At 35.0% G+C, this 16,720-nt stretch overlaps 1 protein-coding gene across 5 annotated transcripts in view; it reads left to right on the top strand.

Annotated features, from left to right (window-relative positions):
- Positions 1-16,720, top strand: part of GPATCH8 (G-patch domain containing 8) — a 102,071-nt gene that overhangs the window by 21,277 nt on the left and 64,074 nt on the right. For 2 of the 5 annotated variants that reach the window (XM_030296919.1, XM_030296921.1), the window contains exons 1-3: positions 5,266-5,346; positions 11,356-11,373; positions 13,696-13,768. Coding sequence is in view for 1 of the 5 variants with exons in the window: in XM_030296923.2 (XP_030152783.1) it covers positions 5,272-5,346; positions 13,696-13,768 (148 nt within the window). In the remaining 4 variants the exon portion in view is untranslated. Of the gene's footprint in view, positions 1-5,265; positions 5,347-6,357; positions 6,393-11,355; positions 11,374-13,695; positions 13,769-16,720 lie in introns of those variants that run through there. The other 3 variants (XM_030296920.1, XM_030296923.2, XM_030296922.1) reach the window with 3 other exon arrangements.

Raw genomic sequence — 16,720 nt, 5'->3', positions numbered from 1 at the left:
TTATGACCTGAGCTGAGACCAAGAGTCAGATGCTTAACTGACTTGAGTCACCCAAGTGCCCCTGATGTATAAGCTTTTTAAAAAAAGTTTCAAATATTCAGTTGGAAATCATGATTTCATTTTATGTTTATGCTTAAACATTTAAAATTAAAGTTAATATTTTTGAATCAACACCACTTTAAAATGTGTTAAATATTTTAAAATAAATTCATCAGAAATTTATTTTGAATGGCATTGATTAAGCATTCAAAGATAAATACAAAATGGTTGTGATTTCTATTAAATACAAAATATTTATGATTTCTATTAGAGTATTAGGGAATTTAAGTATAAAATTCAAAAGGAAAAAACACGCAGTTAAAAACAGAGCCTCCCAGGGGCACTTGGGTGGCTCAGTGGTCGAGTGTCTGACTTCAGCTCAGGTCATGATCTCATGGTTCCTGAGTTCGAGCCCCACACATGGGGCTCTCTGCTGACAGCTCAGAGCCTGGAGCCTGCTTCAGATTCCGTGTCTCCCTCTCTCTCTGCCCCTCTTTATTTGTGCTCTTTCTCTCTCTCTCTCTGATAAACATTTAAAACAACAAAAGAGCCTCCTTCTCATCTCTTGTCTCTTAAGCACCCGGTTTTCTCAGAGTTCACCGCTAGTGTCAGCTTCTTATGTATTCTAGAGCTGTCTATGCATATTTTTTAGTTTATTTTTATTTAATAAGTCGTACAGTAATATTGACTTCTATTTTGGTGTTTAGTTCTATAAATTTTATTTTATTTTATTTTATTTTATTTTATTTTATTTTTTATATTTTTTCAACGTTTATTTATTTTTGGGACAGCGAGAGACAGAGCATGAACGGGGGAGGGGCAGAGAGAGAGGGAGACACAGAATCGGAAACAGGCTCCAGGCTCCGAGCCATCAGCACAGAGCCTGACGCGGGGCTCGAACTCACGGACCGCGAGATCGTGACCTGGCTGAAGTCGGACGCTTAACCGACTGCGCCACCCAGGCGCCCCTAGTTCTATAAATTTTAAAACATGTATAGATTCCTGTAAGCATCACCATGTGTTTACACAATAGGATTTAAACTTTCTTAATGCTTAAAAAAGTATTTTTAAGGGGGGAGATGTAGAAATATTGGCTTTTTCCTTTTTTATTAAAAAAAAGTATGATTAAGATACAGAGTAATTCATTTTAGTGTACAGTTCTTCGAATTTTAACAAAATATAGCATAGTCACCAGTGCAATCAGTATATAGCTCCTGGCAACCGCTGATCAGTTTTCTTTTCTCTGGTTTTGCCTATTCCAGAATGCCATATAAATGGAATTATACAATGACTTTTGAGTATGGCTTCTTTCACTTAGCGTAACGCGTTCGAAATGTTACTGCTTATATGAGTAGATTCTTTTTATTGGTGAAGAATGGTTCATTGAATGGGTGTATCATAGTATTTTAATCTATTTCTCAGTTGAGGGACATTTGATTGGTTTCCATACATTCACAAGACAGGATTTTCTGTGAACACAGGTTTTCCTTCTATGTGGACAAATACCCGGGGACGGAATTGATGGATTGTTTGTTCAATGTGTGTTTAATTTTATAAGAACCTGCCAAATTGTTTTCTGAAGTGTCTGTACCATTTTACACCCCACCAACAACCTATGAGAGTTTCCATGCAATTTCTGCAGCACTTGTTAGTTGTTTTGTTTTTTTTTGTTGTTGTTGTTTTAAGCTGTTTTAATAGAGGGGCAACTGCATGGTGCAGTTGCTTAAGTGTCTTACTCTTGATCTCAGCTCAGGTCATGATCTCACAGTTTGTGAGTCTGAGCCCCATGTCGGGCTCTGCACTGATGGCGCGGAGCCTGCTTGGGATTCTGTCTCTCCTCTCTGTCCCTCCCCAGCTTGTGTTCTCTCTTTCTCTCAAAACAAATAAATAAACTTAAAAAAAAAAAAAAGCTATTTTAATAGATGTATAGTGGTATTATCTTGTGGTTTTAGTTTGTATTTCCCTAGTAATGATGTTGAGTGTTTACTTGCCATCTATGTGTCATCTTTGGTGAAGTCTGTTAAATCTTTGCCCACTTGAAAAATTGGGTTTTCTTATTACTGTGTTTAGAAAGTTTATTGTATATTTTAGAAATACAAATCCTTTATGAGATATGAGAGTTGTGAATACTTTCTCCCAGCCCAGGTTTTTTTGTTTGTTTGTTTGTTTGTTTGTTTGTTTGTTTTAATAAGTGTAGGCTGTGTGCCCAGTGTGGAGCCCACTTGGGGGGCTTGAACTCACAACCTTGAGGTCAGGACCTGAGCTGAGATCAAAAGTTGGACACTTAACTGACTGAACCACCCAGGCGCCTTGCAGCCCAGTTCTTCAATTTTTTTTCTTTTATAGATTGTGCTTTTGGCAGTGTAGCTTAAGAAAGCTTTGTCTAGCCCAAGGTTACAAAGATTTTCTTCTATGTATTTCCTTCTAGAAAAGCTTGTAATTTTAGGTTTTATATTTAGGTCTGCGATACATTTTTAAAAAATTTTTATTGTGTGCAGTATGGATTGAGGCTCTTTTCTTTTCTTTTTTTTTTTTTTTTCTGCATATGGATACCGAATTCTATGCCATTTATTGAAAATGCTATTATTTCTCTATTGAATTGTCTTTGCATCTTTGTTGAATATCAGTTATTCATAAATATATGGGTCTTTTTCTGGACTCAAACTATATTATTAATCCTGTTTTGTATTGTGTGTGATGGATCCAGAATGATTTGACAACTTAAGCGGCTAGTTTTAGCAGTTTGTAAAGCATGGGCACCTGGGTGGCTTAGTCACTTGAGCGTCTGACTCTTGATCTTGGCTCAGGTCTTGATTTCAGAGTTGTGAGTTTGAGCCCCGTGTCGGGTTCTGCAATGACAGCGTAGAGCCTGCTTGGGATCCTCTCTTTTTCTCTCTCTGCCCCTTCGTGCCCTCTCAAAAATAAGTAAATCAAGCAAACAAACAAACATGGTTGTCCTAAGTTTAATACTCTAAAGATTTACTTTCAAAATAGTATCCAGTTATTGTTGGTATTAACACCAATAGTGGTAGTGGTAGAAACAATTAAGTAATTGTTTCTAAACTTTTAAATGTTGCTTTAGAAGTTAAAATAAGAGGCAAGTGTTAAAGAGATTGTTGGACAAAATATTGGAGATTAAGAGAGACTTTTAGAGATTGTACCTATTTTTCATTTTTAGTATTTGTTGATGATTGCTTTTCCTCATTTTTTTAAAAAAGTTTTATTTATTTTTTGACAGAGATAGAGACAGTGCCAATGTGGGAGGGGCAGAGAGGTGGGGGAGAGAGAGAATCCCAAGGAGGTTCTGTGCTATTAGCGCAGGGCCCAATGTGGGGCTTGAACCCACAAAACTGTGAGGTCATGACCTGAGCCAAAACCAAGTCAGATGCTTAACTGACTGAGCCACCCTGGCACCTCTGCTTTTCCTCATTCTTGGAATGCCTGCCTCTCCATTTTTAAGATTTGCTTTTTGTCTTTGGAAAACCTATTCCTGTCCTGTTACTCCTTTCTTCTTTTGGATATACTCTACTACACAATTTTATTTTTATCATTTTTATTGTGCTAAGATACATACAACGTACAAGTTACCATTTTAATTATTTTAAAGTATACAATTCAATGGCATTAAGTATATTAACAATGTTGTACAACCATTATCACCACCACTGTCTAATTCCAGAACTTTTTCATCACTACCACACAATTTTAGCACCTAATTGTTCTCTAATGTTTAGCCACCGAGTTAAGTTTTAGGGTTGTAAGAGGTAAACAATATTTAGTTCTTGTTCTTAAGGACTTTACAGTCTGATGAAGGAAATAAGTAACCTAGTAGTTTTGATACAGTGTGGCAAATTATATGTTTAGGATCTCTATGGTTAAGATTTATTCAAGTAAAATTTTACCTTGAAAAAGTAAAATAACTTTTTGTTAACATTCAAGTTGTCCTACCACTCCACACATTGGATTAACATAGGCTAGACTGAAGTCTTTCCTCTTTTGATTTAGGTCAATTCAGGACTTACAAATCATCACGCTCTCTATTTTGTAACATAAAGGGAACCAGAAAGTTGGTATTCTGTTTTAAAGCCAAATTATGAGCTATTATTTGCTAATAGAGTAGGGAGATCAGAGAAAACCATGATTAGAGAGAACTTCCTAGTTGTCTCCTCCTATCCTCAGTTGAACTGTTTTGACTTACTCTAGTTGCAGTGACTGCTTGCTTATGGTCAAATATGGCATTATACAGACATGTTTATCTCTCTTGGCAGATCATTTGAGGAATAGCTGTATTTAGAATACTGTGTCAAGAGATTGTGTTTTTAGATTCTTTGAAACTTGGGAGTTAGCAACTTGATTTAAAGTCCAATGTTTTAGGGGCGCCTGGGTGGCGCAGTCGGTTAAGCGTCTGACTTCAGCCAGGTCACGATCTCGCGGTCTGTTGAGTTCGAGCCCCGCGTCGGACTCTGGGCTGATGGCTCAGAGCCTGGAGCCTGTTTCCGATTCTGTGTCTCCCTCTCTCTCTGCCCCTCCCCTGTTCATGCTCTGTCTCTCTCTGTCCCAAAAATAAATAAACGTTGAAAAAAAAATTAAAAAAAAAAAAAAAGTCCAATGTTTTAGCAGTTTTAATTTAAAAGCAATGTTACCACCATTGAACAGTATTATAACAGATTTTTATTTGCATTCTTCTATTATGATTTATCTTCTTTAGTGCAAGATTGTTTATGAAAAGCTAAAAAACATGGCTTTTTTTTGTTTGTTTATATATTTATTTTGAGAGAGAGAACATGCACAGGAGGGGCAGAGACAGAGAATCCCAAGCAGGCTCCACAGTGTCAGTACAGAGCCCGATGTGGGGCTCAGCTCACGAACAGTGAGATCATAACCTGAGCCAAAACCAAGAGTGACACTCAACCCACTGAGCCACCCAGGCATTTTTAAGATTCTGGAGTCTCCATGATATCATCAGTCAGATAAGGAGTTGATAATCCCAAATGGTTGATAGTGTTTTAGTTAGCAATTTCAATGTTTATCAAAGGGAGAATTCCTATTACTAGGCCTAGACTTCTAATAAATTGTTTTTTTTATAGATTTAAAAAAGTCTGAAATTGTGGCACAGTTTTGATTGTCTACTGAAAAAGAATGAAAAGTTAAAAATATCCCCTAGCTGGATTAGATTATTCATATTTTGGCATTTATTACTTTTGAAAAATAACTGTAGTCTTGTTTTTTCAGGGTAATCACTTTGATCAGTATGAAGAAGGACATTTGGAAATTGAACAAGCATCACTTGACAAGCCTATAGAATCGGTAAGCCTATAGATCAGTGCTTAATTTTGGGTCATAGTTAGTTAGGTAGTGTTCGTGTGACACTTGATGTGAATGAATTTAAACTTATTAATAAGTTATAGTACAGTTTAGAGCTGTTTTCTTGCATGCCCTACAGTAATCAAATAGAATTTGGGATATTATCTAATATTTAATATTTTGGGAAATCAGTCTGAAAGATCTAGAAACCACTTAGAATTTGATGGAAAATATCATTTTGGCCCATACTGATATTCTGTTAAAGATAGCAAGTTAAAGTTTAGTGTTTTTGTAAATTGAATAAAGGAGTAAAATGTATTTTGATCCTTTAAAAGCTACACCTTTCCTTGGCAGCACAATTACGTGTGAAATGTTCCATTAGGAATAGTTAAGGACTAATATATTTACCAGACACTTATGAAACATGATAAATTTGATAGCTTAAGAGATGTCTGGTTTTTGTGAAAAGCTGATTCTTTCTATCCCTTTACATGACTTAGTTTTGGATATTGATATAAAGCAATAGAACAAGGAGATTTATTTTCCTGGCTCTTAATTTTTAAAAAAAAACCTTAATTTTTGAACGTCAGTTTCATTTTGAAAAGCTCTTTATTTTTAAATTACACAGTGCATTGTTAAAATGTCTAAACTTGTCAGTATTGTCAGTATTTAATATGTGTGCTTAAGTATACATATTTAATTAGGGTCTCAGTGAGTTATTGGTAAACTTGAGTGAAAATGATCGAAGAGGAAGTCTTAATCTTAATAGCAGTGAAGACATCTCCCTTCTTCTTTAAGAAACACTAGCTTCTTCTCCTCCCTCAGGAAAATAAGACAGTTTAGAGAGCACAGACATTTTAACTTTAGCTTTTATTTTCAAAACTATAACATAGTAAAGGATCAACATATATTTATGTTCCTAATTAGGTTGGTGTTGTGTGTGTGTTTGTGTGTGTGTTTAGATGTTTACAGAAATTTACACAACTTGGGGTGTTCGACATTTTTCTTCCACAGCAGTTGGCCCATATTAGCTAAGCAGCCATGATCTGGTTTGTATTGCACGGTCTGCCTTTTTTTAATTTCTTCTCTAGGGTTTCTTTCTCCCCCACCTCCCCTTCTTATTTCTGTTCTTCTGGTCCAGTGAACACTGCATATAGTACCTTCTGTCTTAATGTGCTGGCATGATGCTAGACTTAGGCATGGCAGTAATTGATGACGCATGTGATAATGCTGCAGAGGGAGAATTCACACCTGATCTTGAGCTGAAAGCCCAATCTTGTATTTTGACTTGAGGATAAAATGCCAAGCCCACATTGCTAAGTTAAAAATCACTGAAGTTTGTGCCTTGTTCTATGTCATCTTGGGAATTACCACAAGGCAGAATTTTATAATGAAGTCTGTAGGCTGGCTAAGCTAGCATTTTGTACTTGAAAAATGATTTAATTTTTTCATTTTATTTAAATGTCTCTTTGGGTCATAGTTTAAGAACAGATAGTTGTCAGAAGCAAGACCCAAGTACCATATCTACAAGGTACATGATTAATATTCTTAAATAAGCTATAAATCTGTGGGTACTCTGATTCAACAGTAGTAGGGAATTTAATTAGACTAAATTTGCAGCTTAGTATTCATTATTACTATACTCAAAAGATTTTTAAAAAGCTCTAAAGTAAATAATATTTAACATTTTTAAAGCATTTTAGGGCTGTATTTTAAGGTTTTTGGAAAATTCATTCCTTCGGCATGTGAGACTAATGCTATTTTTCCTCTCACACTGTCCAGGATTTTTTCTAGCATATGTCATAGAAAGAATGCTATCAGAAGACCGTCTGAGTGATCATTGTTGAGGAATCTCAAAGAGTAGGAGTGGAATTGATAATATGCCTTATTTATTGAATCGTATTATCTTCTCCACTTAAAATAGTGAATGACATAGTGCTCAGACTGAATATTTAATTTTTTTAATAAGTGTATGTTCAGAGATGTATATTAATAAATTATATCTCTAATGAAAATTTACTCCTGAAACATAAATAAATATTATTTGCGTTGTGGTAGTTTAGGTAATAGGAGGAGGAGCTTCATAGCCTACATTGCTTTAGGTAGAAGTGGGACACACAAGACAGGAAGGATTTTATTTCTCTTATGAATCACTTGGGAACAAATTGGAAGTTTTTAAAGGTTTTAAGGAAACTTTTACTAAAACAATTGGCGTGAAAGTTGGTAGTGCGGTATCAATCTCCCCCTCCCCTCCAAAGGGAAGAACCCTATCATCTAAGGAATTCCCACCAAATAAATATATATTATATCACTGGCTGGCTATATTGAGCTCTCTTGTTCTTAGGGGGAAATGGCATTGCTTTTCACACATAGAAAGAGTCTCTGCTGAATTAAAATCTTTCTCTGCAGCAATATCTATTGAGAGGTGCTGACTGTTTTGCTACAGCATGCAACTCAAAAGTGGCTGGAAATATGCAGCTTTGGGAGTCTACAGATCACTGCAGGAGCTAAAGGTCTAGTCATTTTTTTTTTTTAAACAAAGGTAATCTGCAGCAGCTGGTAACCGTGGAAATCTCTGCACAGGTTTGTGCCAAGAAATATGCCTGTGTGAAGGGTTATTGTGAGTATAGGATTAAGGTCTTTTCCTTTGGTAATAGGGTAAATTTGTTGTGAACTGGCAAGATGGGGAATGAAATACAAAGACTCAAGTACAAAGATTCAATAATGCATTATGCTTTAGTAAACTTCTGAAGCCTGGACTTGTTGGTGAGATAGATGATCCACATTTCAGTTTCAGTCAGGAAGTGTTGAAAACACCTCAAAATCCAGCATTTGTAAAGTATTTCATAATCTTTGTTGCAAAGTTTTATTTCCCCTGCTTTATTTCAGTCAACCAAATATCTTTCAATGAAATTTTTGGTCAAAAATAAAACTGTTCTAAGAAAATTATGAAAGAATTGCCAGACAACTTGATTATCTGAATTACAGAGAAGATGGAAAGTATTAATGTTTTCCCTTATTACAAAAAGAAAAACAACTTTATAGAACGTGAATTTTAAGTTACTGTTTCATGATTTTTTTAGGTCGCAGCCATTATACCCTCTACATTTTTTAACGACAAAGTATTTAGAAAGCAAACCTTAAGTCTAAAGCCAAAGCTCACTTTAGAATTCCACCATAGTTCGAAGAACTGTTTGGTGTGATTTATGATATATGGTTTTTTATGACCTTTGTCATACAATATGAGAGGTGAGATGGGGGCATGATTACAGCTATACAGAAGGCAAAACACCTACATCATAATAAAATATGTTGTCACTGTTGCAGTTGGAAGTAAAACTACCCATCAGCCATTAGTTGGTCTTTGTTCTACCTGAATAAAATCCTGTCTTTATAGTTGTTAGGTTGACTGAGAGGTTTTTAAAAATTAATGTAAGTTTTCAAACTCCAGTTGCTGATGTTTACTTTGCTTCTCTTGGGATTTAGAAGTATATGTATAATTGAGTTCATGTTGCATATCTGTTTAGATCTGTGGACTCCACTAGTTCCAAACTGTAACTATAAGACTGCTGATTTGACATTTAGCAGTGACCATATGTGGACTGCACTATAAATAATGTGCTTCTTGGAGCTGAATGGTGTAGCATTACTATATGGCTTTTCTCTCTAGTCTTCATTGTGTCATCTGTAGTGAGCTATAGATTTTTTGTTTCGGGAATTTTTACAACTTGTTGTTTGCATGGGTTCACCTAGTAGCATTTGGTTTTTGCTTATAGAGTCTTTAATACACAATCAGCAAAGCTTACAATCCACTCAAGAGACCTACCATTTTTGTCACTGTTGAAAATGGGCAAATGGTGTAAATTGAATGTGGCTGTCAACTAAAACAAAATTCATTGTGGAGTTAATATTCATCCAGTCACTGACATAAGTGTAATACAGTTTTCTCTGGAGACAGAATATTCTCTTTCCTGCTATAAAAACTGGAATCAGCCTCATACAATAAAGTAAATTTTAATCTATGTTTTGGCAGGCTCCCATTGTACAGATTGGTGGTGCTGTTGCCAAAATGATCATTGTTACTATGACAGAATACAGCTTTATAGAGCAGAGAAAACTTCTTGGGAAAATTTCTAGTTGATAATAAGTAAAAATGTTGAGGAATGGCTGAAACAATAATGAGGCTTTTTTTGTTGTTTTTGTTTTTTTCTGGTATTGTGTTTTAGCATGTTGATAGTTTATAATACTTACATTTCTTGCTTTCAAAGATTTTCCCATTTAAAAATTATATTTTCCTTTCTTACACATGTAAAAGAAGGGAACAGAGGGTAAAAATGTAGCATTTTAATTATATATTTAAGTTTAGAAATAGGAAAAAAAAAAAGGCCAATTGAGGTAATCTAGGTGTAAAAAAGCTCGAGTTTTCAGCTCAGCTTTGTGGTTTGACCAGAATTAAAGAACTTCATGCCTAACCAAAGAAAATGCCACGCTGCCACCATTTTGGTCTTAAGAACATAGAGTAACAAATAGCTTGTGGGAACTCTGTGAATCAAGTGGAAAACTAGTTTGTTTGCCTGTTTCCCTTGGGCAAAGTTTAGTTGCTTTATCAATTAATTTAAAATTAGTATTTGTCTTGGGGCACCTGGCTTGTTCATGCTCTGTTGGTAGAGCGTGAGAATCTTGATCTTGGGGTCATGAGTTCAAGCCCCACATTGGGAGTAGAGTTTACTTAAATAGGTAGGTAGGTAGGTAAGATGGGTAGAATTTCCCTGCAGTTCTTCCATGTGCATTTAATTTATAAACAGCCTGTCATTGTCATGCCCATTTATTAGTTATAAACCAGACAGTGTTAAAAAGTTTTTTTCAATTACTTACTTTTGGTTCTACGAAATTAAAATATAAAGTTTGAGGTTGAATTATATTTTAAAATAAAAAACAAAGGTTTTTTAGTTATGACTATAGTGACTGAAATAGTAAATTGTTAAATAGTAAATTTACTTCAGAGGTAAATTTAGTTCTTGTTACCCTCATAATGTCTAGATTACCTGTTTGGGCTTTAAATTAGTCCAATTTACTGTTATAAATAACATCCATGGAAATAATTTGCAAAATCACAACTCCAAACAGAGTAGATTATTATTTTCATATGCTTATGAGTGACTCCCTTGTTCTTTCACAGTGACTGTTCAGTGAACATTTTGATCATTTCAGGGATAGGCAAGGCTACTTTGTTGTACTTTGTTGTGAGGTATTTTGGTGTGCCTTCCCTTGTGTTACCCATCATCCCTAAGCCTATTGAATTTTTGACAAGTGTTTATAAAACTTTTTTTCTTTTTTTGGTAGGAAAAGGGACCATACTGAATACTAGCCCTTTCTGCAGAGTCACAGAGCTGCCTTTTTTCCTACAAAAGCAGGTAGTCTGGAATGATAGGAAAGGTCTAGATTTTCTGTTATTAGTCATTCACTTAATCTCTGAGGTTGGTGAGGGGAAGAGGTTCTGGGAGGTATGTCTGTTGTTTCTGTTGCCTTTGTTATAATCATAAGGACATAAAGTGGCATATTAATTTTAACACAGACCCTGACATTTCATTCCTTATCCATACTTAGGAAAGTAGAGTTAATTAAAGGACAGCTTTCATCTAAAGTTTGAAAAATGCCACTACCATTTTGTATCAGCTTGCTTTTTTTTTTTTTTTTTTTTTTTTTTGAGAAGGTGACAGCTATCTTGAGTGGTTTTGTAAAAGTGGTGCTAATGTGTATAATCCTAAAGTTTTCTTTTTTCTTCCTCTCCCTTTAACATTTGCTTTTCCTTTCACTGTTGTCAGTCACAACACGCTGCTCTTGAATCTCTCAGCTGGTCTTGACTCGTGAATTTACTTATGCTTTCACTCTTCTTTAATAAATACATTAATTGCAAGCAGTGAATTGAAAACAAGACAAAAAAAAAAAAAACGACCATTAGTGATTGGACAGTTTCTTACTTTGTGTTACATTTAACTGTTCTTTTGACAGCCCAGTTTTTAAAGCCAGGTTCGTATGGAAATGCTTTCACTCCACTTGCACTGCTTTTGGAAATAGCATACTGCTTCATCTGTCTGTTTATTTTAGTGCATTCATAATATAACACAGTCAGCATAATGTCTCATCTCCACTTAGCCAAAGATTGAATTTTCTTGAATAAAAAAAGGGAGCAACAATTTTTGTCAGCATGGTTTAATATCCTAAATCTTTGTGCCAAGTAGAGTTATAACATTAGCCTATTAAAAGATTAAATGATAATTTAGTCAACTATAAACCTTAGAGTCATTCTGCTATCCGTGTCCTATAGTTCTTCAGATGTAAGAGTTATGATATAAAGTAAGGATTTTATGTACAGGTAAGTTTATATTCATAATAGTATAATAAAGTCCTCTTTTTCATTTTCTGCTAACATTGCTTATTGTAAGACTTTATCATTTGTTTTTAAGTTTTAAGTTTTTTAAGTTTTTTGTGATGTCTAGTAATATGGAAGTTACCACCTCAGATTATACATAACCATGGCATTTTCTAATTCAGTTCCTGGGAAAAAGTAATTTCTAGTGACCTTTTGTTTCATTTATTTATTTTAGAGAGAGAGAGCACACAAGTGGGGGAGAGGGGCAGAGGGAAGAGAGGGAGAGAAAACCCCAAGCATGGAGCCCAATTCAGGGCTCTATCCCACGACCCTGGGATCATGATGACCTGAGCCAAAATCAAGAGTCACTCAACGGACTTTGCCACCTGGGCGCCCCTATATATGTTTAAAACAGTAGTATCTTTTGTTTTAGGAACAGATTATTCTCCTCCTCCTCCTCCTCTTCTTCTTCTTCCTCTTCTTTTTTAGAAACAAATTTTCCATTATTGTTTGCCTCATTTTTGTTTTTAAAAAGGTATCCTGATCTTTATTCTGCCCTGATCAGTGAATAATCAGTTGCTCAGCTGAGTTTTCCAGTTTGCTGTCATAAACTTGTGGAAGGAAATTGTCCCCCCACCACCTCAAAACAGAACGTTGGAAGGCTTAACCTTCCTCTTATAACTTATTGTCAGAAAAGATAACAGTAAAATTGTTTTCTTCTATAATTCTAAAGAACATTTTATCATTGAATATGGAACTAGAAGATAAAAAGCAGTTTAATAGGAGATGTTTGGTTTTAAATAAGATTTATGGCTTTAGCTTTATAGATTGATTTCAGGAAATAATGAGATTATTTTCAAATGGTGATAACTAGGTTGCTACTGTAAATTACATTTTAATGCATATAGAACACTTTGTGTTTATAATTTTAAAATGTTTCTCTTTGGAGGAGTATAGCAGCATTTTATCTGATGTAGTTAATGGTTATTTTAGTTTTGTCTTCATATTTCACAACGTTTGTAAAAAGCTAATGGGACAAAGATATGCAGAGACTTCTAAGACCTTGAACCCTTAAAAGCTGACATTAATTGTTGTTTCTGGTGTCTTTATGTACAGTTTTCATTGAAATGCCTTTTCTGGTGTGCTCCTAGGAAGATGAGACATTATGTATATTGGTTTTTCCCCCTACATGCACTAATGGTTCTTTACTGTTAACTTACTGCTAGGCCTGTTTCATTCTAACATTTTAGCATTTTTGTTAGATTACATGTTGAAATGCATCACTCAGTCTGTGCTTGAGCTCATTTTATTTTTCTGTTTAATCAATTTAATTTCTTGTTTTACTAACCTCACTGTTTTTTCAGTTTAATATTGGCTGCATGCTAGTTAAATATTTATATTTTATATATATATACATATATATTAAAAAAACCAATCAAGTCTAGCCTGGATTTTGCTCTGATTGTGTTTTCATTTCTAGTGGTGGGGCAGTCTTACACTTACAACTTACTTTGTATCATGAAAGCCTGACACATAAGCAAAATAACTAAACACAATGTAGATTTTCTTTAAAACAAAAAAACAAAAAAACTTCAAGTGGTGCTGTCTAGGTGGTGGATATGATTGTATAAGTACCTTGATTTTATGCTTTTTAATGTTAGTTTTAAATTTCATAAATGTATTCTTCCCCCTTTTCCCCCTTCCCCTTTTTCTCCTTTTTAAAGTGTTATGTACAAAAGTTGCCCAGCACACCATCAGAAAGGACCCTCACCCCTATGTTCTTCCCATATAAAATACTGGCCAGCATTTCTTTTTACATTAATGCCCCTTTTATTGGGCACATTTACCCTATTATTAGCACTTTTTTGCATGCATATATGTAGAAGTATCTCTTGCTCATCACCTGTTTAAATGTCACTAGGAAGGGAAGAATATATTATTGGAATATTTTTGGTTTGTCTCTCTGTTCTGTCTGTCAGGATAATATTGGACATCGCTTACTCCAGAAACATGGGTGGAAGCTGGGCCAGGGATTGGGAAAATCTCTTCAGGGTAAGTTTTTTAAATGTACAAAAAGAAAGAAAGAAAGAAAACAATGTTTCTGATTTGATCTTATACCTGAATATATTTATTATCTTTTTAAGAAAAAAGTGTTTGGGCTTTCCCCCCTGCCTTTTCTCCCCTAGAATAGTCTATATTTTTCCTGTAACTGTATTTTAAGTCACTATTAAGATCATAAGTTGCAAGAGTAAGCTGCTGTGTCATGAATACTTTCAGGTCAAACATATTGTGTGTGTATGGCTCAATTGGTTTTAATTTTTTTGATGGGGGTGTGTCATTTAGCAATATTGTATTGTGGCTTCAGTATTATAAAGGGAACCATTCAGTGGCAGAATTTAATTTTTGCCCTTCTGAATTCTCCCTGAAGCTGGTAATTGCCCTGGCTCTTTTTCTCTATGGTCAGAACCCATGTAGTAGTAGAGAGAAGAATTAACCCATATGAAATGTAAGATGAAAGCAGAGGATTGTTTCCTAGGGCTCTCTGAGCAGAGAGGTCATTTCTCAGGTTCATATTAGGCTCTGGAAAATATATGGCTTGAAGTTTCCATTGCATTCATTTTTCTTTTAACTATAGTAATCATTTGGGTAAAAACAAAATACTAATATTTCTGCTTTTGAGGCTCTGGAAAATATATGGTTTTGTTTCCATTGCGTTCATTTTTCTTTAATCATTCCAGTAAAAAAAATACTAATATTTCTGCTTTTGAGTTCTTGCTAGTTGGAAACCCAGCTTCATTTACCTTTTAGGTCCCTCATGTTCGAGAGCTACTTACTATTCTCGGTAGTGTTCTGTGAACACTGCCTCAGAAATGATGGAAATCATTGCACTTCTACTTCTGGTCACGGAGGGTCTCATATAAGGGGATCTTTGGGGGAGAGGTGTGCTTCTGTTGACTAATTCTTTGATTTTTGGAAATAGATTTCCACAATGGGAATGGGAATCTAGCCAATTCCAGTGTGTGTGTTAAAGGGGTTAGGTCAGGGCGTTAAGCAGAATGTTCTAGTCTTTAAAAACGTTTGCTTTTTAAATGATAATTCTACAAGTTCTATTTAGTGGTGACACAAAGGAGATGCTTAATAAATATATTTCAAATTAGTATTTATTAATAAGCACTAACCTATTTTGGGGGGTAGGAAAAAGATTTGATTATCTTTAAACTTGTTTTCTGGTGGCACAGGAACTCATTGCAGTTGATACAAAGAGCTGTCTATAATTAAGAGCCACTTATTTGTATGGTGTAGCCCATGGATTTGTAAGAGTCCAGAAGAAGGGTACGGGTAATCAGGACTGAAAGGATAAAATTTGCCCCAGTAGGTTATGTAGTTGTGAGTGTGGGGTTGAATTGAATACAGGTGATTGCTCAGAGGATGGTCTCAAGACTGCATTTGATCTTTCTCTATTATATTTACCCTCCTATTCAGAGATTCCCAGGAGCATTGTTGATTCTTTTTTTTTGTTCAGGCACACAAGGGAGTAGAATTTGGGGGCATTCCATAGGAGCTAGCAAATCTGTTTGAATCCCAGAATTTTTCATTTGTAAGCATCAGAGTTTTAAAGTACACCTAGCAAAGGAAGAGTGAGAAAGAGTGGCTTTAAGAAAGGAGAAGTAATTGGATACTCACTTGTTTTAGGGTGATGGAAAAATTTAATTTTATTTTAAGAATATTTAGTATATGTGCTGCCGAAGCGAGCACTTAAGAATATTTAGAATTTTGGTTCTGTTTTTATCTTTGAGCTCTTTGAAAAGAGGAATTAGGTTTTATCCATATTTTAACTCCATCTCCATGGTTGCAGACATATAATAAGCATTCAATAACTCATAAGTCCTTTATTCATCTAAAATATAAGGGGAATTTGAAGCCCATCCCTTTTTTTCTTTTCAATGGTGATAGAAAACACATAACATAAAATTACCATCTTAACCATTTTTAAGTGAACAGTTTAGTAGTGTTAACTAAATCCACATTGTTGTGTAAGACCCATCTGTTTTGAATGGCTGGTACAGTATCTTTACTCTTGAAAAGAATGGAACCTTATTCTGTTGCCAACGTTAAAGGCCAAGTTTAATTGTCTTGTCAATGGCTCTTTATTTTTTTAGTGTTAGATTCATCAGTGTGCATGTTTCTCTTGCATAGTTCTTTCTGTAATACCCACATGATCTGACTAGAATGTAGCTACATTTATGGCATGTTGAGGTCATTCATGACAGATTGTTTTCATTGTACCAAACCTTTGCTATAGATAACCACTGAAGAAAGTCCTCGTGATCTGATGAAAATGAAAATGCCTTTTTAGTATTTTATAGACTAGTCACTGCATGTAATTTCTGGGCTCATAGCTTTGTAAATCCTTTCAGTTCTCCTTTTTATTTGCTTTTAGGGCTCTAACATCTTTAACATGCAACCATCCACTAAAATTTAAGCCTCATCTCTTTAGATTTTTTTAATGTTTATAAATGATTTCAACCCATCCAAGGTTTTTACAAAGAATGTCAGTCCTTGGAGGCTACAGTGCAACTATCTTGTTACTATATAGATTGGGGAATAGGGTATGCTGACTCTAGAATGAGATTATCTGTGGCAGGATAGAAAATTGTACTTTGTAAATTGGGTTTATTTTTGTACTTGAATTTTATTTATTATTACCATTCTCCCTTAGTATTAAAATATTTCAAAAGTTAGAAAAGAACTTTAAAAAGGACTTTTATTGTGTATGGCAGATAAGTGATTGCTAGTGGTTTAGAAAAAAAAAAAAAAGACTTAGGGTTGCCTGAGTGGCTCAGTCAGTTGAGCGTCCGACTTCGGGTCAGGTCATGGTCTCGTGGTTTGTGGATTCGAGCGCCACGTCAGGCTCTGCGTGGATGGCTCAGAGCATGGAGCCTCCTTTGGATTCTGTGTCTACCTCTCTTTTTCTCTCTGCCCCTCTCTCTCCCAAAAATAAAT

This window comes from Lynx canadensis, chromosome E1 (genome assembly GCF_007474595.2).
Source record: "Lynx canadensis isolate LIC74 chromosome E1, mLynCan4.pri.v2, whole genome shotgun sequence".
Classification (NCBI taxonomy): domain Eukaryota; kingdom Metazoa; phylum Chordata; class Mammalia; order Carnivora; family Felidae; genus Lynx; species Lynx canadensis.
This window is presented reverse-complemented; position numbering and strand designations above follow the sequence as displayed.